This window comes from Gouania willdenowi, chromosome 8 (genome assembly GCF_900634775.1).
Source record: "Gouania willdenowi chromosome 8, fGouWil2.1, whole genome shotgun sequence".
Taxonomy (NCBI): domain Eukaryota; kingdom Metazoa; phylum Chordata; class Actinopteri; order Blenniiformes; family Gobiesocidae; genus Gouania; species Gouania willdenowi.
In genome coordinates, this window is record NC_041051.1 from 19771404 (window position 1) to 19794329 (window position 22926).

Genomic DNA, 22926 nt, shown 5'->3' on the forward strand with positions numbered 1-22926 from the left:
ATTCATAGAAACTGCCATTAAGGCCTTTTTTCTGTTGAATAATTAGACAAAGGTATCCTTCAAATGCTGTTGGTAAACTCCTCCTACTTGTTAATATTCTACACATAATTAAAGTAAAAATCCCAATGAAAGAAAGCTCAGAGGTTTGACTGAAGGTTATAAAAAGAAAAGCTTTATTTGATGTGGAGCCCAATACACTGGTAACACTTTTATTATAAGTGGAAAATGACCTATTGTGACTGATTACAACAGAAGGATGTCGACTGAACTTTTCAAATTAAGAAATTCACACTCAAAACTGTAAAAGTTCAACTCATTCTTAACATAAAGTCTTTTTTTTTTTTTTAGTCATTTCGAAAGAAACTAAGCATTTGAACATGGCCTGATACAGAGTTAAACATGCTGTAGTTGAACCAGTTGTAGGTGTTAAAACTGAGCAGTGCATAGCAGAGCAGCATTTCTACACTTGCTCAGTGTTTGCTATGAAGGAGACCACTCCCACAGTTCTGATCAAAGAAAACCAGCCACCAATCAGAGGGCCCGGACCAGAGCGCCCTCTTTTAAAAACATGCTGTGATCAGGCTACGCCCTGTGCACACTGAGGCCTTCATTGATGACCTGACTCCAGACTGATTGAATACTGTGTTATTAGCGAGTAGGTATGAGTTCTGTCATCACTTTATTATTTAATGTCTTTAAGCAGAAAACTGTATTTTCCAAAGTCATTGTCATTCGGTGCTATAAGAGAGTCTTTTCTGGCTTTGGCAAGTTTCATCAAAAGGAATTCTCGGCGCTCCTTCCACTCCTTTAGCTCCTGCTCCCCGTGAGCCAGCTTACACAAGTCGTCCTCCGTGCACGTGCCTTTGAGGAACCTAGCCCAACGGGAGATTAGATGTAGCCTATTAGAAACCAGTGGAGTGTGACTGGTAACCAGCGGCTGATGAACTCACCTCTCACAAACTTTGAAAGTGCCCGTGGGAAATCGATACTGCCAGCAGTTCTGATCGTCCTCAGAGTTAAAAACTCGGTCTTTGTGTTTTTCTGAAGTGATGTGCTGCTGCCACTGCTTTTCACTGTTGCAGTTCTTACCACACAGCCAACAGTGGTTGCCAGCCTGGGACAGAAACCAAAACATTTACAGCTGGTTAACACACTAGGTAAACAACAACAACAACATATAAACAATACAACACGTTGTTCAAGCTGTGCATTATGGAAAACATTTTATATCACAATACAGGTGGATTTATATCCCAATATCGATATATATCCCGTTATAGTATTTCTTCCTTAAAGCAGAACTAAGTAACTTTTGCTTAGCGCTCCCCTTAAAGGTCCCTTTTGGTTATGTCACTGTCGTATACACTACGCACCCCTGAGTGATCTCTTCCTTCTGTAACTCCGTAAGTTGATCACTTATACCTTAAAAGCGGCGCGGTTTTTAGTGTGTATTGGGCTGCCGTAAAGCAGTATGTGTTGTCACGAGAACAAGAACAGAGCTGTGAGACTGGTACCGTGTCCGAGGCAGGAAAGTTACAAGTGCTGTTTTCTAGCCTGAGACAACAGGGGGGATAAAAGACCCCCTTATCACCCCATAAACACTTGTATTACCCTCACGGGGACTACAAGAAGGATTTATTAAGGTGAAAAAGTTACTTGATTCTGCTTTAATTGGAAAATTGCTATTCGTTATATATTCTAATATATATATATATATATATATAAAAAAAACTAAAAACAAATAAATGGTACTTCTTTAAGAATCTTCTCAATGAAGGAATATTTGTGACTTTTGCTACATATACTATACAACAATAATGGCCACTGCTATCGTTTGAAACTGTACCTGTAGTGAAATGATCTATCAAAGATGATCTATGATAGAATAGGTTGTGTTAGGTTATATTCTATAAAAGTCCTTCTCGAGCAGAATGAGATAAATTAACACTTCCATTTGTGAGACACGGTTGCAGGTAAATATTGTTATATCGCACTACGATATATATTGTTATATCGCACAGCATTACATTGTTGTACAACCAATGTGTGATTTAGGAAAGTGAGGAAGAGACGTCTGTCCTCGGAGCCTGGTTTAAAGCTTTCTTTGTTTTGCTCATGAATTGATCATGAATTCTTTGAATCTCTGAAATATTTCCATGCATTTGGAAGCAAAGACTATCAAAGCAGATCATTTATATAGCGTTTGTTCTGTTTTTGTGTTCTGCAACAAAAAATACACATTGGAATATATATGTTTTGAATGACAATTACAGATGAATTCTATCCTATAAATGAATAAATACGATTATAGAAATAAAACAAGGATTACCTACAAAAATAAATATTGAAATTCCTAATAATCCTTAGACTGTTCCACATCTGGTCAATGAAAATAAGAATAAAACTAAGGCTCACTGTGAGGTGTAGCATTGGGGTTCAAACCTTAGGTACAGGATTCATTTGGTCACAGCATCACTGATGAATAACGAGGTTTACAACCTTTAATTGATTTAAACACATTCACTATCTACAAATGACATGTGCTCTTTAAATTGTCAAACTATCAGTTATTGATCCGAGTTTGGCACATGTGCATTAGAGTGATGAGGATTCTTATTTGCAAAACAAAAAAAAAAAAAAAAAAAAAAAAAACTTAACGTACCAACGTAGATACCAGCAAATCACTCACCACTTCCTCAGCGTAGTCTGTTGGCATGTGGATCTGTCTCCCATTTTCCCTGACAGAGTTGCCAGAGGTGTCGTCCCCCCAGCCAGGCTTCTGAGACTGCAGCCACTGCTCATAGAGCTGATCCATATCTGCAACTGTACAAAACATCAACATGAGCACGATGCACCGACGACACTCCGTCCACTCATCACTTACTGTTGTTCTCCTTCATGTAGGTCCAAAGGTCCCGCTCTTCGACACTGTGAGCAAACGTGCAAACGCCGATGTACTGACACTTCTTGCCAGCTGTCACATGCATACAAATCTAAGAAAATAAGGAAAGTGGAAGATTGATGAATGGTCTGAATTTAACCAGTAGATGAAGTCTTCATCACACACACCTCAAACTGGGCAGGGACGGGCTTTTTGGTTGGAAGTGGTCTGACTGTGGTCCACTTTTTTCTTTCATGGGAACTTACTAGCACAACCCGTCTGTCCTTTGCCCACCTGAGAGGTAAAAACACAAGCTCAGCAGTCTGTTGTTCATGTGTCTGTTCTTCTGCACAAAACAAAAAGCCTTGAAATACGTACGTGTGTCTCGCCTTGGCTGTGCAATACTTTTTGTTTTTGTCTGCTTCACTGAGCTGACCGTTTCTCCAGCACTGGCCACAAACAAACATCATCTTCAGATTAGGGGGGCCGAATCTGCGCTGAGGGCAGGACAGCTGCTGAGGAGAATAGAAGAACATGTCAGTATGTTCTCACTGAAGAGACGTGAGCATCAACAACACCAGACATTAGACAGTTAACAGCAAAAATCCTGGATTATGCCGTCACCAGTGCGTCATCGCCACAGTCACGCAAGCGCAAAATGATCAGAATCAACCAAGTGTTTACAAGAAAGAGGAATGATCTAATTTGGAATTGAATTAGCATTAGGAATGAAGTGTTTACAAGATCAGGTTAAAGAGGAATTAACTTTAAGGAGGAATTAAAGCTCCCATGTAAACATGGCCTATAGGTATTATGAGTAAAGTTCGTCCACTTATTAGTTCCTCGTGTACGATTACTTTATATTATAGTTTAATTCACCCACACCTAGTTTACTGCAATATGTTTTGGGATAATACTTGTCAAACTTATTTAAACAAGATTTCTTTATGAATTTAAAACAAATTTCTAAGAATTTAAAATTCCTAAGATAGATTGTTCTCATCTGTTCCTCTGTTTAGAAAATAATGGATGTTAACATTTAGAGAAATTGTCTATGTATTTATGGATAGGCACGTGCACTTGTCCACTGAGTTAACAAATGTATTCTGTAATTTATTCACATATTGTTGTAATTTTATTAACTACTCAACAAGATGCTGCAGAGATCTGTAGAACTTCAATTAACCAATGCAATTTGAAATACAGAGGGGCTTGTCTTTGGAACAATTTACCTCAGTCTTTAAAAACTAAAGCCACTTTTCAATTCTAAATCTAATTCTATACATTTTATCTATAATTCTTTGTATATGTTCAGGGCATGCTTGCATTTGACCATGTCTTCATCTTCAACTCTCCCAGCACACTTACGTTGTACTTTTTTTTTTTTTTTTTACTGTTAATATATTTTGTATGTGCAAATAAATGAAATGAAAGTAAAAATAATGAAGCCAATTTTTCTTTTCTTTTTTCTCAGCCGTCTCACGCCAAATGCCATGATGTCACGTCCCACAGTTTGAGAAGCAATGGTGTACATAAAGGACAGGGTGCTGGTCACTCTCAGGGTCTCTAATATTACAACTTTATAATACAACTATTACATATTAGTGAAATCACTGAATACTGAGCTCACCTGTGTTCCCTGAAGCAAAGGTGCATCCCAAAACTTTTTAGCCTCCTGGACAATATTTTCATGAGTGATACCTGTAACGACGAGGACAGAAAGTGGTTCAAGACGTCTACTGGTGCGTTTCAAACCATCCACGTTCCTCCATCTACATCGTTTGTTCTTACCAAGCTCATGCTGCATCATCCAGACCTTCAGCTCAATGAGGCTGTGGGCGTAGAAACACTCGTCCTCTCTCACGCAGCCGTAGCGGACTGCATGGCGGCACAAATCCATCTGGCTGAAGGGATTCAATGGTCGGATTTTGGTATAGCGCACCGTCTTCTCGTTCACATAGTGAACCAGGCACCTGGAACAATGGAGCACAATTCACGTGTGATTTACTCTCCTTTAAACTGCTTTTACATAGTTACAGGAAAAAAACATACTTATGACCCTCAAAATCATGTTTTGTGACCGGATGAGAACAAAGGGATGAATTGTCTCTGTTGGTTTTGCTGATTATTCTGGGTTTGTGGTCAAAACACACCTGAAAAAAGCAAAAAAAAAAAGAGTTTTAATAAGCATTCAGACACTTTCTCCTCAAACATATGTCAAACATATTTTGCACATTTATGGAGTTGTGTTTAACAGTCAATATGCACCAAAACCACATGTAGTACATGACATGTTAGCGTAGGGAAACTGTTCTTTTATAATTCTCTATGGCTGCAGCTCATACTGGCTACAAACTTCAGTTTGACACCAGTTTAACTTGTTTTAGGAAGAGCAATAATACTCTTGTGTCAAAATGACCTGGTGCATGTAATCAATAACACACATTCATCAAATATTGCATAAATACTGTTATCAACTCCATTACAAACACTCAAATAGAAATAGATAATGGAGCTGTAAATATAATTTAGTGTGAAAATGTGTTTTATAGCTACATTAGATCAGGATAGATGTGACTAGTAGCGTCTGATCACCCAAATATTTTAGAAAATGAATGCAATGTTTTTAAATCCTATCTTATACTGAGTATTATCACCTGCTGTGCTGACACTCTAAGCTAGAATCAAAACTATTAAAGGTTTCTTTGCATCAGGCTTGATTTATTACTTATTTTTAAGCTGATACAATCAATGTAATAATAACTGATAGTAACGTGTGTGTTAACGTTTGGTGAAGTGACAACCTGGCCTTTTTAGCTTTCCAGGCACATATTTTACCAGCATCTCTGTGCTGTCTCACATATTGATTAGACATTAAAAGGTGAACCCGAAGAAGTTCTTTTGGTGAAGAATATTTTTTTCTATTTTTCCTTGAATAATCAAATTTCAAAACTCTTCAAATTGTCTTCTTAGACAATAACAGGAAGCTTTAGCTCCCGAAATACCTGATCTCCTCAGCCAAGGCTTCTCTAGACAAACGGGCTAAAGGCCTTTCAGGGAGAACAGGTGTGTAAACTTACGCTGGCCAACCAAAGATCCTCTCAAGAATTCAGTTTGTATATTCATTTAACCCTGATTTACAGTAACCCCACAGTCAAAATAGGCTTCAGTGTATATGCTTCGATTGTTGATGCAAACTCTTTCGATTTGAATCCCACTCACCCCACAGAGAAACATGAATATCCCAGGATGCTCCTGTAAGATCTTGGGAACACTCAACCTAACATTGCACTTTGTTCCAAAAGGATCAAAAAGCAGCTCTCTGGAAATAAAGCCTTTCCGCTCCAGAGTCCAAACGTCAATCTCTTCCTGGCAGTAAGCGAACGTGCAGTGGCCCGGGTACAGGCACTCTTTTCCAACAGCCACTTCTGGAAAACATAACGGAATGTTTCAGCCTCCAGACACACACCAGAGTTTTACATGTTGGATTGTCGTTATTAGAAAGGTTTTATCTTTGTTTTTTCTTGCTAAAGTATAATTAAAAACTATATACACGCACACACTGAATTTACAACGGAATTAGTCGACATTTACTGCCAGTTATATTGAATAATTGCAGTTGGTAAGTTTTAATCAACATCAAAAAGGTTACTTCTAGTTGGCTCAGATAACAGAAAGTCCCTCCCATCAACACTAATTTATAAAATCAGCCACTGATTAAAAAAAAAATGTAACATTAACTACAAAGAGAAAATGGATGCGTTTAAAGCAGTGAGTCACCTTTGCAAATGTAATATGGTCCAACATATTGAGTTTTTGTTGGTCTGGGTCGAATAAGCTTCCACATTTTGCCTGGTGCATGCTTCATTCTGCCAAGTAATACATCCTTTTTGCATTTGTGTTCTTCAGTGTGAAGTACGTAATCCAACACTCCAGGCCCTGTGGAAACAAATAAAAACATGTCACACCAACCACAATATCTTCTGTCCCCCAAAAGGCAACAACCAATTTCATCTTCAAACAAAACATCGCCTGTCGCATCACAAAACTGCCAAAGTGACTTTGACTCTGTGGTCAAATCCCAGTGGAGGTCTCCTGACCTTCTGTAGATTTCAGCTTTTGTTTACCGCCTGAGCTGCACAAACTGTGTCCTCACCAGTTTTGACGTAGCATGAATAGCAGGCTTGTTTGAATTCGTGGGTTTCCACTAAGGGGTTCTTCGCTAGGTCCACAGCTGCAGGGAGACCTTTCACATCAGGCATACCTACGGCCATTCCTGTTGGCGTTTCAATATTGTTCAGCTGGAAAGAAAAGAGAGAACACGTTACGACATGCACATCAGGCAGAGCATCCATATCAGGGTTGGGGTCAATTACATTTTTAAATTACAATTACATCTTTAATTATCATGTTCAATTACAATTCAATTGTAATTATGATGACCAAGATTTTTTCCAATTGCAATTATTTTCCCCTGAAAGTCATAGAATTATGCTCTCAATTACTAAAGTTAGTTCAATTACCATTAATCCTAATTACTGAGCCTTTATTAAACAGGCCCATTAAGCTAACCTTCCTCTTGTGTTAACTTTCTGTTAGCATCTCTTATGCTAACAGGTCAGTATAACCCATGTCTTAAATCAGCTGTATAATATAGTAAAAAATATTGTCTATCATCTAATTTGATTCTCATCTCCTGGTAACCTTGTTAGGCTTCCTAATCAATGACAATATTGGTATTAATATTTTCTGTGTAAGCATCTGAGCCTTCTGTCAGTATACCCCTAGATTTACATTTTTTAAAAATTGTATATTGATCCTCATGAGAAGTGACAGGCCAACTTGAAATTAAAGATTTTAATGATTGTCAATTACATATATGTGGGCCATAGAACTATGTGGTTACCCAGTTATGTGTTTAAATTAATTGTAAATTAATGTTTTTATCCAATTTCTATGGCAATTACAAAGTCAATGATCTAAATTCAATTACAACTACAACAGCAACAGATTTTTCCAGTTACAATTACAATTATAACTGACCCCAACCCTGGCCCATACACTGCTGAAGGTCAATAACAGACAGTAAATTACCTGTGGAATAAATGGACTTGAAACATAACCTAAATGTGAAGAAATGGAAAAAAAAAAACAATAGGTTTGAATACAGAAGTCTTCAATAAGTGAATCAAAAATGACATGTGAAGTGAATTATTACCTGTTTTATAGTCTGATATCGTAAGACCGTCCAGAGACTCCAATGGTGGTGTCAGAGTGTCAAAAGTGTCCATACCAAAATACGTGCTTGAGCCTGACTGGTGATAAAGAGGCGGCAGAGTTACAGTGCACGACTGGGCACTGTTGTGTAGAAATGGGTTTATGTGAGTGGGCATCAGGAATGGACTCGACATGGAATTGGCAGAAGAAATGTTAGGTAGAGGCAGGGGCCCCTTAACTGTAGGAATACCCTGAAGGAGACAAGAGAAGAATCACATTCAGACATAATAATCCCACCTCAGCTTTAACAGAGTTCACAGGCAGCATCACATCTCTGCTCACCAGGTGTTCTTGGTCCAATAGATCATCTAAATCGTCACCAATTATGTCTGCATCAAAATCTTGATTAGTCTCAGTGATGGTGCTCGGTTTGCTGCCTCGACATCCGTTTACATACGTGAGCACGGGATGCTGAACTGAAGGCGACAGGGACACTGGGAGGGGTTTGGACTCAAAGCCCGGGGGTTCACACGGGGTCACGGATGGGACGCTGTGGTTGGGAGTAAAATCCTCGAGCAGTGCATCATTCAGAGGCGAGTGCATTCCTCGGGGAGCTTGGATTGGGGCCGGGCCAGGGGCCAAAACACTGTTGTCCACAGTCAACTTAGGCACTTCTGTAACACATCCAGGATTTACCACAACAAGTCATTCTGCTGACCTTTTTCCTTTAGGTCAATAAAAGTAAAGCATTTCAAATCATTAAACTCACCAATATCGATATCTTCAACAGACACTGAGCCGTGAGAAAACTAAAACAAAACAAATAATTATCATGAGGTTAATTTTAGGTGCGTGAATATTTTAGCTTCAGAGAAAATGAGACTCACTCTGTCCCATGAAACATCTTGATAATTCGATCCTCGCAAAACATTCAAGGCAGGCTGTTGGGACGAGAGAGACATTATGACATACTTTAGTATCTAATCAGGTGGACACAGTCTAAGAGAAGGAAATGTAGGCTTGCTGTGATAAATTATTTACTGGTAAACCTTGGATGGCAAACAGTAGTTGAAGAAAAACATAATAGGTCCTATTTTACACCTCTCCATGTCTAAACAATTACATAAAAATCCCTTTAAACCTCCTGAGGTGTAATGCATGCAGCTACAGCTATCTGACCTGAGCTAAAACTATAATGCACGTGTCCAATAAAGCACATCATAGCATCTGATCTGGCTCCTGTGCAGGATTTAACTCCTTTTTTAGGATAATATTGGCTGTGAAAACATGATATAAGTAAGACCCTGTATCGTAATGTCGGTGAATTAATGTTTTGCATTTGTAGAGTTTCTTTTTGATTTGTATTAATAATATCGCAGGGATCAATATTGAGCAAATTGTTTTAGGGATGCACTGAAATGGGAATTCTTGGCCCAAAATGAAGAAACTATGATGTCAATTATCAGTACCATTGCATTTAAGGCATTTGTGGACTAAACTAGTTAATATCAAGGCATTGCAATTTTGTAAATTAAAATGAATGCTTCAAAGAATAAATCAATTTTTATTTATGCACAATATAAAATAAAAATAAAATCATTAAAATGTTTAACTTGACCCCGCTCATGTATACATCAATAAATAATGTACAGGCCTGCTTTATTCCTACATTAATTTTTGGTGCATCACTGGTTAATTCCTGGTTATAATGTAAATAACATGTAAATTAAAACTTTAATAAAAACCGTTTTCATGCTTCAAGCTTTTTCTTTCAGTTACAACTTATTGTTTTTGTTATTATTTTGGCTTAGAATGTACTTATTCTTGCAGGGGTGGAGTGTAATTTACATAATAAAGTCTTACTTTTACTGCGTACTTACCTTACTCCTAACATAAGCTTTACGGATTTTTAACCCCAAAATTTTGGCAATGTCCTGAGTCAGCTGTGTGACGCTGCAATCCTAGGTAAGCAACAGAAATGAACAGCTGTCATCAAATGCAACCCTACCCTCACCTGCTCACATTTCCTGCACTTTGAATACGAATCCATCGGAAATTGTGCAAATGTTGGCGCTCACCTGAGGCACTGCAAGAGAGCATTTAGCAACAGCCTCATAGGCTTCTTGATGTCTCCCCAACTCTTTCAAGGCTTTTGCTTTTCTAAACAGTGCTTTGTAGTTTCCCTCATTGAGCCGGAGAGCTTTTTCACAGTCTTCTAGTGCTTGGTCATACAGTCCCTATGGAGGACAACAAAACTGCACTTAAGAATGCTGCTTCAGTTAACACAGAGCAACCAAACTTTCTTTTGATCGCAGATTGACTTTACATGTTCAGAGTTGAGTCAGGTATGAGTGTGGTGGTGTGTGTGTGTGTGTGTGTGTGTGTGTCTTCCCTGAGGACAGCAGTTTTTACTGCCATAATAAATGACACACTAAGAGGACTGAATTTGTTTGTGACACCCAAAATTCATGTCAACAACGTATGTGTTCATTATTTTGGTCATCCATTCATTCCTACTAAAGGCCTGAGTTTAGAAAGTCTTCAATGATAAAAAAAAAAAAAAAGTATTCATTGTCATTCTTTGCATTACGACATCTGATGACAGTTGACGTCATGGAGCTAAACTGGTTTGTGCAGGCGACAAATATGAGCAAGGCTTCAAAATGGAAGACCTTCACTTCCATCTGTGGTTTTAGAAATGAAAACCACATTTTATTTCTGGCCAATCAGCAAAAAAAAGACAAATGATACTCTTGCATTCTGCTGACAAAGACTCCCAAAAAGGTACATTTATATTGACCCTCATCTGCTTATAACATAACTCAGTAGAAAAGCAGATCCTTCATCTACAGCTTTGTTACTGAAAGCTTTTATCAACCATGAGCTTCAAAACCTCACCAATAACACGCAAAAGCATCACTAGTATCCCTTATTTCTCTACCTTTGAAGCTTTTCAATAAAAAAAATAAAAACCACACCTGCTCTATTCACAATATTACCACACCTCACTCAAAAAGGTTTAGCTTTAGTAGCCAGAGGCAGGATCATTCTGTATTAAGAGGTATTGAGCGTTAATAAAATAATATACAACTGTTTATTATTATTTGTTTTGCTTTTTTAGTTGAACAACCTGAACAATAAAAATTGTGGAAACATAGATGAAAACATAGGGAAAGACCATCAGCTACTTACAGGAACAATGTTTAGGTATGCAGCAGCTCGATTTGCATAAAGCCTTTCCAGTAAACCTGTTGGAATACAAATTTCCTCGGAATCAGCGTAGTCTGCTATACTCAGTGCTTCCGTGTACATTTCAATGGATTTGGTCCAATCGCCCTCTTTAAACACGTCATTCCCTTCCCCGAAGAGATTCCACACGAGGTCCTTGATGAACACCTGGAAGTTAAGACAAAAAATCTAAACATGCAAGCAAGTACAAACTAAAAATCAAGCTTTCCCAGCCCAGTCAGCCTTGTGTGTCCCAACTTCAGTTTAACTGTAACGTTATCAACATGGGAGAGTGCTAATATTGAGGAAAAGACCTCAGACTAATTAGGAATTAATCTATCTGTGGAAGCCAAAAGCACAGCCTGATATAATACTTTGGTAATTAATACAAGTATTTTGGGGGGTTTGGGAAAGCAACGTGCACTAAACTAACCCAAACACACAGAAGATGATCATTTAGAAGTGCAAACTTAAATAAATACATGCATGAGACATTGGTCCAAATATAGTGCTGCTGACCATTTATGACCTGTAAGTGTAAGTTTATTTCATTGTAAGACCTTTATATACAAGAAATGTGAGTGTTTTGAATGATATTTGAAAGAAATAGTAAAGTCCAACTTTGGGCAGCGGAGTGGCCTTTAACTGCACTTTTATTTTGAAAAATACTTTGAGCAATGTGTTACCTATTTACAGTGGCTTTGAAAATGTCCTGCAATGGTGATAGTAACCTTCCATATTGCAGTGTTTCACCTACAATAATGTTTATGTAGGGGAAACACTACTCAGTAAACATTTCCCCCCATGACACAGAAATGTTTACTTACTGAGAATTATTTGATGGCCCTGACAATATATATATATATTTTTTTTTACTGCTTCCTGATATTGCTCTAATGAAAAGAGTTCATAAAAGGCAAAACATGACAAAAAAAGACAAAGTGTAACTAAAGTAAGAGTAATGTCTAGATGCCGCACACTCTCCCAATGGATTTCAGATTTGACTGCGTGCTTTGAATAATCCATTATTAGACTGGGACACCACAGTTGTTTTTGCCATCTGTGCTGAAAATGATGTGACTAATACCAATCCATAAATCCAGAGCCTAACGCTAGCTAAAGACACCTGCGTAGAGTGTGTTTTTTTTTTTAATCTTTGTACTGTTGGAATAGGGCCAAGAATGAATAAAGTGTCGGCTTTGGTTTATGTTGCTTACCTCATATCGTTCTTGACTCCCAGGAAATGGAAGTGTTGACCTGATAAAAAAAGGAAGAAAAAGCTTTTTAAAAATTATACAGCAACATTTCCTGTTAGAAAAACTATTCAACGAAAGCTCTAATGCACTTATCTCCCAGAATAGTACATATAAAATACTTAATAGTGTATAAATTCTTAAAGAACTGAATTGTTTTGGCTTTATCTAAATAAACGAGGGTTTTCTTGCAGAGTTGCCCTTTCAGCAGATGTGACAATAATACAGCGACTAATATCAATTTCTAAACTGGTGTTTTATGAATTTAGGGAGATATTTTCCAGCAAGCTAAATAAACATGTACAGCGAGCCAGGTATCACTCGATCATTGGATTTTTAAAACCTTTAAAATAACAAATACAATTTAGAAATGTAAAAACTATCACTTGTTCCTGCTGTAAATTACAAAGCTCAACAGCAGTAGTTTATTATTATGGCGTAAGTGTACAAGGTTGTCCTAAAAATCTGATCTGAACTTTAGATACAAAGACGGTCCTCAGTGTGTGTTTGTCCATAGTTTTAATAGATTGCTGTCATGCCGGTGCTGACTGCACGAGATGCAAAATGCAAACAAGTCAGCAAAAGCAACAATGTTCATGCTGCCCTCAAAGTCAATGCGGAGACCATTCCACATTTCCAGAATGTCCATTAACGCAAAAGACAGGAACTCCACATAAAAAGCCCTTTGACATTAGACCTTTGTCTGATTAGTAGGAAAAACTATGTTGTAGAATTGTACTTTAAATGCAGCTTAGTCTTTTTAAGTCTCTTAAATGTGTAATAAATGCTTAGATTTAATTATTTACTAAAAAGAAATATGTCAAGGGGTCACAGTTAAATGAAGATATGCTATAAATAAGAGTGGTGCAACGGATCATCATTGATCCGTGATCCGCACGGATCTCTCTCCACAGTGCTGCACGTATGTGGTCCACGGATTGGTTGATGAAAAAAAAAGAAGATACATTTTATAATGATTCACGCATCATTAGCAATGCCTCAATGAAGTTTGTGACGTCCGTTTGTGTGCGCGCATAACTCAGTGCTCCGTGTGTGTGTGATTGCATAAAAGTTGAAGAGACGATATTTATTTAATAGGAGCTTTAAAAGGCATGGATGGACAGAGGCATAAACGAAAATGAAGGTGTCATGCCTTATATTGCACTTTAATTTGTTTTTATATGATTCAAAATTTTATTTAAGCATTGGATTGACACTTCAAGTTAAATGTTGTTTGTATTTAATGAGCAGAAAAATGTTGCACTAAGTGTTCTACAAAATAAATGGAGAGCAAAGTTATTTGTCTTTTACTTTTTTGTTCTCTACTGATTCGAAAAATGATCCGATCTGTGACTCAAAACCGTGATAAAATCTGAACGGTGAGTTTTTGATCGGTTGCAACACTAATAGATAAGCTTCACTCCTTAGACAGAAAGAGTTGGAAATGTTTCCTGGGACAGCAAAAATATTTAGTGTTCATAAAAAACTATCATAAAGAAGAAACCAAGAAATGTTTTCTGTTAACGTGTAGCTTTACATTTAAAATGAACTAGTACAAAATCAATGATGTATCATATGTATTTGATAGTGCTAGCATAAAAATAAACCCAATGTCAAAAATATAGGGCAGTGTCATATTTACAATAATTACAGTGAAAGGAAGACAGTGATGTGGAGGAGTGAGTTGGTGGTGGGAAGAAGCAGTTTTTATAACCAGGTTTTTATCCTGAGGAGAGCAGCTCCATCAGTGTGTGTCCACCTCTGAAAACCATTCAGCGGTGGATGTTAATGAAGATGCTCTCAGTGATGACAGTGTAGAAGTTCACCATCATCATCCTCTGGAGGTTGAATCTTTTCTGCTGTTTCAGGAAGAACCTCCTCTGTTAGGCCTTTATTATTTCCACTTGAGGTTCTGGAACTTGGGGCAGAACCTCTTTAGGGTCTTTAGGGTGTTGAGCTATAGGGTTTTTCTGGCTGTGTTAGGCCACCAGAAGCTCCATCTCCCACCTATAGCGGGACTCATCTCCGTCAGAGTGGAGTCCAATGAGGGTAGTGTCGTCTGCAAACATCAGGAGGTCCAAAAACGGGCCTGTGAGGGACTTCAGATGAGAAAGCACAAGGTGCTCCAAAGACTTCATGGCGACTGGCCTGTAGTCAGAGTTCATTAGGCCTTGGCTTTTTAGGGACAAGACTGATGGTGGAAGAGTTGACGCAGGCTGGTAAGTAGCATGTCTCTCCAGTAATGTAGTGAATATATACGTGTATTGAGTAATTTGGTCTTTTGGTCTTTATACTGAGTTCAACTGTCCTTAGTGTCTCTTTAAAAGTAACCCCTGCTTTATTTATGAGAAAAAAAAAAAGAAAAAAAAAACCACAACACTAGAGCTTTTCTTTGCTTTTAAAACCTGAACTCGAAAAAAATAAATAAATAAATTCAAACCACACCAACCATTAGAATGCACGATCTAACACGTACCACTTGCTGACCTGATACTGTGTTTTATAAGTACAAACAGGGTAGAAAAATATTCAGACAGCTTTACATGTGGCTCCTCTGTGGTAAAAACCACTTACTGGATAAACTGGAGGCCTTCCTGGATATCCTGCCAGCGAGTCCTTCGGTCCTGACACGCTCCAGACATTTTGCGTGCTTTATTGATGCCTCACCTGAATCAGCACCTGCCATCGTACAAGAAAACAACATTAAATGAGAGGTTACTAGGGATGCACCGAATATATTCTGCCAAATATTGCAAAAAAAAAAAAGCCACTTTCAGCCTTCGTGGAGTGAGTTAAAAGCAAGGCCGAATAGTAGCGTGTGATGCAATCAAACAACGTGCAGTGACACGATGACCTCTCGCCTTCGGTAAAATGTTGGTAGTGCGGAGATATTTTAAAGTGTTGGAGAGCAAGAAAAAAACTGCAGTTTGTAACAAGTGTTCAACCAAACATTCCTTAGCATTAGACTTGAAAATTATTACTGCCACATTAGACGTGAAACAACAAAGGAATACGTGTTATAAGGAGGTTCTGAACGTCTATTTTCCTGCAACGAAGTCTCGCACAATGAGATTTCATGGGAGTTACGAGGCTCCTGCCCAAAACAACCTTCAATGGAAACACGTTCAAAGTGCAATTATACTTTGTCGATATTTAGAAATATTGCTTTTATTTTGTGAAAATCTGTAATGGAAACCCAGCTTATTACACCAAAAAGAATAGGTTGTAGAAGAAAGATGTTTGTATGGATTATCAAAATGTACTAATGCAACCATATCTACATATTAGTCATGTTATCTGCAATATATACAGCCTATACTTTGCAAAGTAATTTAGTGAAGGACTAGAATTTAATGGGTTTTACACTCCTGACAAATATTTATATCTAATTGCACTAGTCATGCAGGCTTTAACAGTGACACATCACTTCCTTAGATTATGGATTAGTCAACATGTGTGTGAAGTACATGTACTGCCCCATTTACCCCAAAAGAACCTGGACGCAAACATGAATTGATCACAATAGAGTCAGAGTTGCAAAAATCTAGTGCCATCCCTTGAACAGTTTACAGTAGCATCAAACTTTTGAAGAATAAAGCACAAGATTCTGTGTTTGCATAAGAATGTAGCCTTAGATCTTACTTAGATAACTTTGGACATTGTGGGAAATCGTGGTTGTTCTGAGTCAGTGGTTTACATAAGAGACCTTTGGACGATCAACTGATTTCTGTAGTTAGGTTTCACAATGGGCTGATTAGGTTAAATCTCTACAACAGTGTCTACATTAGAGTCACTGGGTTTTAAACAGCAGCAGATTAACAAGCAGCTACGGCATTAAACTACTTCCTGCGCTTCTTTAGGTTTTCATCATCTGTTTAGATATGACGACACGACTGTTGTTCCGGAAACTGACGGGAACAAATACCACGATGACAAATGCACAAACGATGCCTTCATCTAATTACGAAAGTTAAAAAGCCGGCATGTAATAAAGCGAAACTGTAAACTATTAACACTTATGTAGATAACACAACAGAAAACAGGGGAGCCAATCGTGTCAATGTGGCATAGTTTAGCCTCAGAAAGCGAGAGATCCATTGTCGGACAGTGGGTCGCTTTCTTTTCCTGGTAATAAAATGCCATGATACTCCAAAAGCAAGTGATCTTTATGGTTACGTAATTTGCACTAATACACAGAACGTCACTACCATGTGTTACATTATTATACAGCCTAAAATTAACAAGGATTATAAGGAATCTGTAGCAAACTGTTTCAGTATGCTAAGGATCCGACACTGGCGTTCTCAGCCTCAGTTATGAACACAAAACACATTCTCTGTGAAATTGTTTCCAAAATGTTGTGGTTAATCACTCGCCACCTTGAGCAAACGAAACAAAACTTTAAAATTAAACGCCCTAACAAATAATAGGGATATTATTACGGCGTGTCCGATAATGGGTGCAGACACTTTAGCACACGTGTTACCCGCGGCCGGGTAGATTACGTTTTCCTCAAGTTAGCTGTCAACATATGCTAACAAACACGGGCTATTGACAGATTTGACAGCCATCATTAAAAAAATACATTACTAAGCAACACAACGTGGCACATTTTTTATCTTAGTTTAAGACGTTCACAGAGCCAACCACAAAACCCACGTTAGCCAAGTTTCTAGGAAGTAGACTCAGGCTAACAAAGCACTGGCATGTCTAAGTTGAACTAGTTCCTCAACGCAAACAAAAGCAAGCCGGATACGCTAGACTCTTGGCAATAAAATGTCACCAAATAACGTTTGGTATAAGTCACGGTAGGCACTTACATGAATGGGGTTTTATTCCGAACAAATCTGAGGTCAGTAATGTAAAAGGAGGGAAAGTGATTTTCCGTTAAGCTAAAACAAATTAGCTGCTACAGAGCAGGCCACCTCTGTTTCTTCTTCTGCTGAGGAACACTGGGCGGTGCTTAGGAACTAGTGCTCACTACTGCCACCCACAGGCAGAGTTACAGATAACAGATATATATATATATATGGGTAGTACATTTGTGTCTTTATTATTCAATCAAAAAAAATAAAAAATTTCAATCAAAGGAAAAAAATGTAATCAATAAAATATTTTCAATTAAAGAAAAAAAAATGTTCAAATGCAATTATTTGGGTCTCATATATATATATATATATATATATATATATATATATATTTTTTTTTTTTTTTGCATTTCAACACGTTTATCTTTGATTGAAAGTATTTATTTGTGATTGAAGTAAACTTTTTTTTGATTGAAAAGTTTTTGTGTTTTTTTGTGTTTTTTATTGAATAATGAAGACACACATCAACCTCCATAAATGTCAGACTTGAGGCCCGTGGACCAAATCCACCGTTCCAAATCATCTCATTCAGAATGTGAGACAATTTTGTTAAAACTTATATCAAGGCAAGTCAAATGTATTAGTATAGCGCATTTCCAGAGGTTACAAGTACCCATGCTGCTTTAATTGAGTTGCTTTTATGAATACTTGTAGTTTTTTTTTTGTTTTTTTTGAGTATATTTCTAAATCAATAATTTTACTTGTACTTAAGTACATTTTAAAAGAAGTAAAGTAATTTGTTACATTTCTACATTCAACAGCTACGAAGTAAATTATTATTTCCATTTCAAAGCACATTGAACAAAATCCATATGTTCTTAGTCGTGCCATTTCTGATCAATGCCAAGCACATTCTATGGGTCAGGTTATGGTTTCTACCTATTATGTTGTTACCCACATGGCATATTTGGCCTGGCACTGTTTTAGAGTTCATAAATGTAACTATACTGAGAGCCTGATATTTTGATTTTAATTTGAATTGAATTCATTGGTGTTATTTTAGTTTAAAAATAAATGTACAATTTGAGTCTTCCAAACCTTTTATTTTATACAGATGCCTTTGTAAAAAACAAATTAAGTTCCAATTGTGCAAGATTTGGTCTCTTCCTTCTGAAGTTTATACATGGGATTTATTACCAAAAACAAACATAGGGGGTGAAAGTAACTAGTAACTTTTACTTTGAGTAATAATTAAGCTGCTTATTACTTGTACTTGAGTATTTTATTTATGACGTACTTGTACTTGAGTACAATTTCAATCAAGTAACAATATTTCTACTTGAGTAGGGTATATCGGTACTCTTTACACCTCTGCACATTTCATGCACAAAGCAATTCAATGTGCTTTACATAATCAAGCAGCAGCAAAAACATTTAAAATCAGCAGAAACAAGTTCTGATGAACTATGGCCGGGCCCGCGAAACATCTCCACGCGGAATAGCACGTACCACGTTCCCAAGAATTCAATGAAATGACTCGGTTCCACCGAGTTAAAACAAATGAAATTGTGAGATGTAAAATGTTAATCTACGTTGAATTACCTTTGAAACGATATATCACGCGACTAGGTTCCCATAAGTTTGAAATTTACCATAAATGGGGGGTTCCCTGATGTCATGTTCTATGCACTGATTGCTTACTGTTACTGAGAAGCATGAACGTATTGTGCGAAACATTTAATAAAAGATAATTAAAAAAAAATCCAACAGCAAGACTATTAAATGTTATATACATCTTTCAGTAGTATATCATAAAATAGCATTTAGCCAAACAGAACCAAAAAGTACAATCAACACAGAGAACAGGAAAGATAAATAATACAAGGTAACATTATTGATGAAAAAAAGATAAATGATTCATATGTACATATTTGGTTTTATTAGAAAATAGATACATAGATATTTTACAATAGTGTAAAAATGAAATGTGAAAAGCAGTGAAACTAAGTTTATTCTTAGAATACTGTCCAATTATAATAATGTTGTTAACCAGAACGTTATGGTGTGCATGTGTATGTGTCCATGATGACTTTCTTTTCCATTAACTCAGCCAGACATAATTTTTATCTGAACATTGTGACTGTTGCTGACCCATTTTCATATAAATAAATAAATAAAACATCAATGATCCTGATGCTACATAAATCAGTCATAGCTGTGATTGCATTTTATTTATTTATCTATTTATTAAATTAATTTCATTTAATTTCATACCACTAAAATGGGGGAAGATTTTGCAACAGTGAAATGTCAATGATCAATGACATTATGCCTTCATAGAGAGAACATGCAAATTAAGAATAAATGATTTTATAAAAATGAGAAAAAATATTTATTTAGCACTGACATTCCAACGTAACGTAACGTAACGTAACGTATAATAAGTAGAAAAATATTTATTTAGCACTGACATTCCAACATAACATAACGTAACGTAACGTAACGTAACGTAACGTAACATAACATAACATAACATAACATAACATAACATAACATAAAGTAACGTAACATAATGTATAATAATTAGAAAACATTTATTTAGCACTGACATTCCAACGTAACGTAACGTAACGTATAATAGTTAGAAAAATATTTATTTAGCACTGACATTCCAACATAACGTAACGTAACGTAACGTAACGTAATGTAACGTAACGTAACATAACATAACATAACATAACATAACATAACATAACATAACATAACATAAAGTAACGTAACTTAAAGTAACTTAAAGTAACTTAAAGTAACGTAACTTAAAGTAACATAATGTATAATTAGAAAAAATATTTATTTAGCACTGATATTCCAACATAACGTAACGTAATGTAACGTAATGTAACGTAAAGTATAATAATTAGAAAAATATTTATTTAGCACTGACATTCCAACATAGCATAGCATAGCATAGCATAGCATAGCATAGCATAGCATAGCATAGCATAACAGTATAATGTTATGGTATATAACTTTTTGGAAATGTTATTGAAAACTGACTGCAGTGAGACAGGCTTAAAACTGTATATTTACCTATTTGGCATTAAGCAATAATGTGATTAATCTCAAAGAACAAACACATTTTTGGGGGGGTCTGTAAAGATGTTCTGGAGTTTGTCACATAGGTGTTGAGTCCAAAAGGAGTGTTTAAGTTCCTGTGGTCAGCAATGTTCTTTCTGATTTCACCATTTTGTTACAGAGCGTTCAACAGAACTTTGTCCAAAAAAACCACTGAATAATAACTACAATCAGTAACCATCCTTTTTTGGGTTCCCATGACTTCTTATTTATTTTTTAACTTGTCATAATTTTGCTTACTGTATCATACATACACACACATACACAGCAGCAGCAGGAAAAGTCATACAGACATAAAGATATGACTGTATAAATCCTAACTCTCTACTGTGTGTAGTTCCTAACTTCAGCCTGCAGAGAGAACCTTTGCTCTTCTCTAGTTTCTCAAACAGAAAGAAAGAGTGTAAAAAGCACATTTTCACTGTGAGTAGAACAGGGCATAAAATATTAATGCAAAATAAACAAGTTACCAATACGAACGTTTTCAAGTTCCAGTTTTGTCCCGGAATACTTGTAATTATTACAAATGATCATATAACTAGTTCTAAATAACATATTATTTTCTCAATACTTCTGAAAGTACACTTTGAATATTTTTTACTAGCATTCCATGAGCCAATTTTGTTTTTACATATTCATATAGACTTTTACTAGAAAATGAAGATTTGTGTGTAGATCACAGACATATAAAATAACATGTGAAGGAACATTTCTGTATTTATTTGTTTTGCTTATGGTTGTGCAACAGATTCTGGGTGACTCACTGTAACATTAAGTGCTGTTATACTGGACACACCAAAACCAACCACCAGCTGGAATGAGTTTATAATTATACACAAAACAAAAGATGCTGCGACTTCCTGGAGCACACCCTGTACAGGGTGTACATAAGTCTCAGATATGGATGACTTTTATCACCATGGAGGCCACAGAAATGTGATTTTCTGACCCAACTATCAACATTTTCTGTTATTTCTGGTATCATCTTGTGTTTTTCTGAGTTCTTTTGTGTGTTTTTGGAGTCATTTTGTGTGTTTTTGGAGTAATTTTTGTGTTTTTGTTGTCATTTTGTATGCTTTTCTATTGATTGTTTTATTTTTTATTATTAAAAAATATTTTTTTCTTATTTTGTGTATTTATAATTGTCTTGTGCAATATTTGGTTAATTTTGTGAACTTCCAATGTCCCTTTTACATGTTTTTTTTCTGTATTTCCTGTGTCCTTGCATTTCTCTGGAATTCTGTATGTTTTCAGTTGATTGTTTATATATTAATCATTATTTTTTATTTGTGTATTTATAATTTTCTTTTGCAACTTTTGGTTAATTTTGGGTACTTCCGATGTCCCATTCACATGTTTTTTTCTGTATTTCCTGGTTCCTTGCGGTTTTCTTTAATTCTCTATGTGGGTTTTTTTTTTTTTTTTTTTTTTTTTTCTGATTTTGTGTATTTTTGTTGTCATTTTGTATGTTTTTCTGTTGATTATGTTTCATTATTAATGATTCTTTATATTCATTTTGTGTATTTATAATTGTCTAGTGCAATTTTTGGTTAATTTTGTGTACTTCCAGTGTTCCTTTTACGTTTTTCTGTATTTCCTGCATCCTTGCATTTTTTCTGAAATTCTGTATGTATTTTTTTTTCCTTTCTTTTTTTTTTCTCCGTCATTTTGTGTATTTTTGTCGTAAATGCGTCTGGTATTTTTTGTTTATTTTTAGTCAGCAATTGTTCATTTTTTATTTTTTTTTTTTTTAATTTGGTATAATTCACTTTAGTTCAGTTTATTTGTTTGTGTCAGTCTAACAAAATATTCAAACATAAATCACATTTTAAAAATATATATAACATAATATAATGATTATCTTGTCTTTTTGTGTTTTCTTTTATTTTTGTGTTTTTATGTATTTTACTGTTTTGTTTTGTTTCATTTCTGTTGTCTTTGTTTTTTCTTCTTCTGGAATTGTGTAGGGTTTTTTTTTTTTAGTAAGTTTTGCACATTTCTGATTATTTTGTGTATTTTTTATTATCTTGTGTATTGTTGTCATTTTGTATGTTTTTCTAATGATTATGTTTTATTACTAACAAAACATTTTCATTTTGTGTATTTTTTTATTGTCTTGTGTATTTTTGTCAATTTGCTTGTTTACTTTATGGGCTGCACATTAGACTGAGGTTATATCTTATATGGACTTTTGACCCTATCCAACGATAGGCTTTAATTTCTCTTTAATGTGTTATATAAGGAAATCAGGATCTTAAAGCTAGAGAAAATATTCTACCAAACATAATTGGTTTAAAAAAAAAAAAAAAAAAAAAAAAAAGTATAAAGAGAATTGAAGATGTGTGAGGTGCTGCTTAGAACAGAATAGTGGGAGGAGCCATCCTAGCAGTTTCTCCCAAATGGA

General features: G+C 36.0%; 1 protein-coding gene across 2 annotated transcripts; it reads right to left on the bottom strand.

Annotated features, from left to right (window-relative positions):
* Positions 1-150: 150 nt before the first annotated feature.
* On the bottom strand, positions 151-17530 carry zc3h7a (zinc finger CCCH-type containing 7A). Of its 2 annotated transcripts, none has more exons than XM_028455465.1 (23): positions 17400-17530; positions 15154-15258; positions 12544-12583; positions 11291-11494; positions 10177-10335; positions 9979-10059; positions 8986-9039; positions 8868-8907; positions 8441-8772; positions 8100-8349; positions 7976-8004; positions 7038-7182; positions 6662-6820; positions 6104-6309; positions 4934-5034; positions 4673-4854; positions 4512-4582; positions 3260-3393; positions 3070-3175; positions 2885-2993; positions 2690-2823; positions 951-1114; positions 151-872 (listed from the first exon to the last, which is right to left on the bottom strand). In XM_028455465.1, the coding sequence occupies exons 2-23, from the start codon at positions 15219-15221 to the stop codon at positions 683-685; spliced, it is 2958 nt and encodes a 985-aa protein (XP_028311266.1). In that variant the 5' UTR covers positions 15222-15258; positions 17400-17530; the 3' UTR covers positions 151-682. The 2 variants fall into 2 exon arrangements, with proteins under 2 accessions (XP_028311266.1, XP_028311265.1); XM_028455464.1 differs by having other exon boundaries at positions 3260-3396.
* Positions 17531-22926: the final 5396 nt, after the last annotated feature.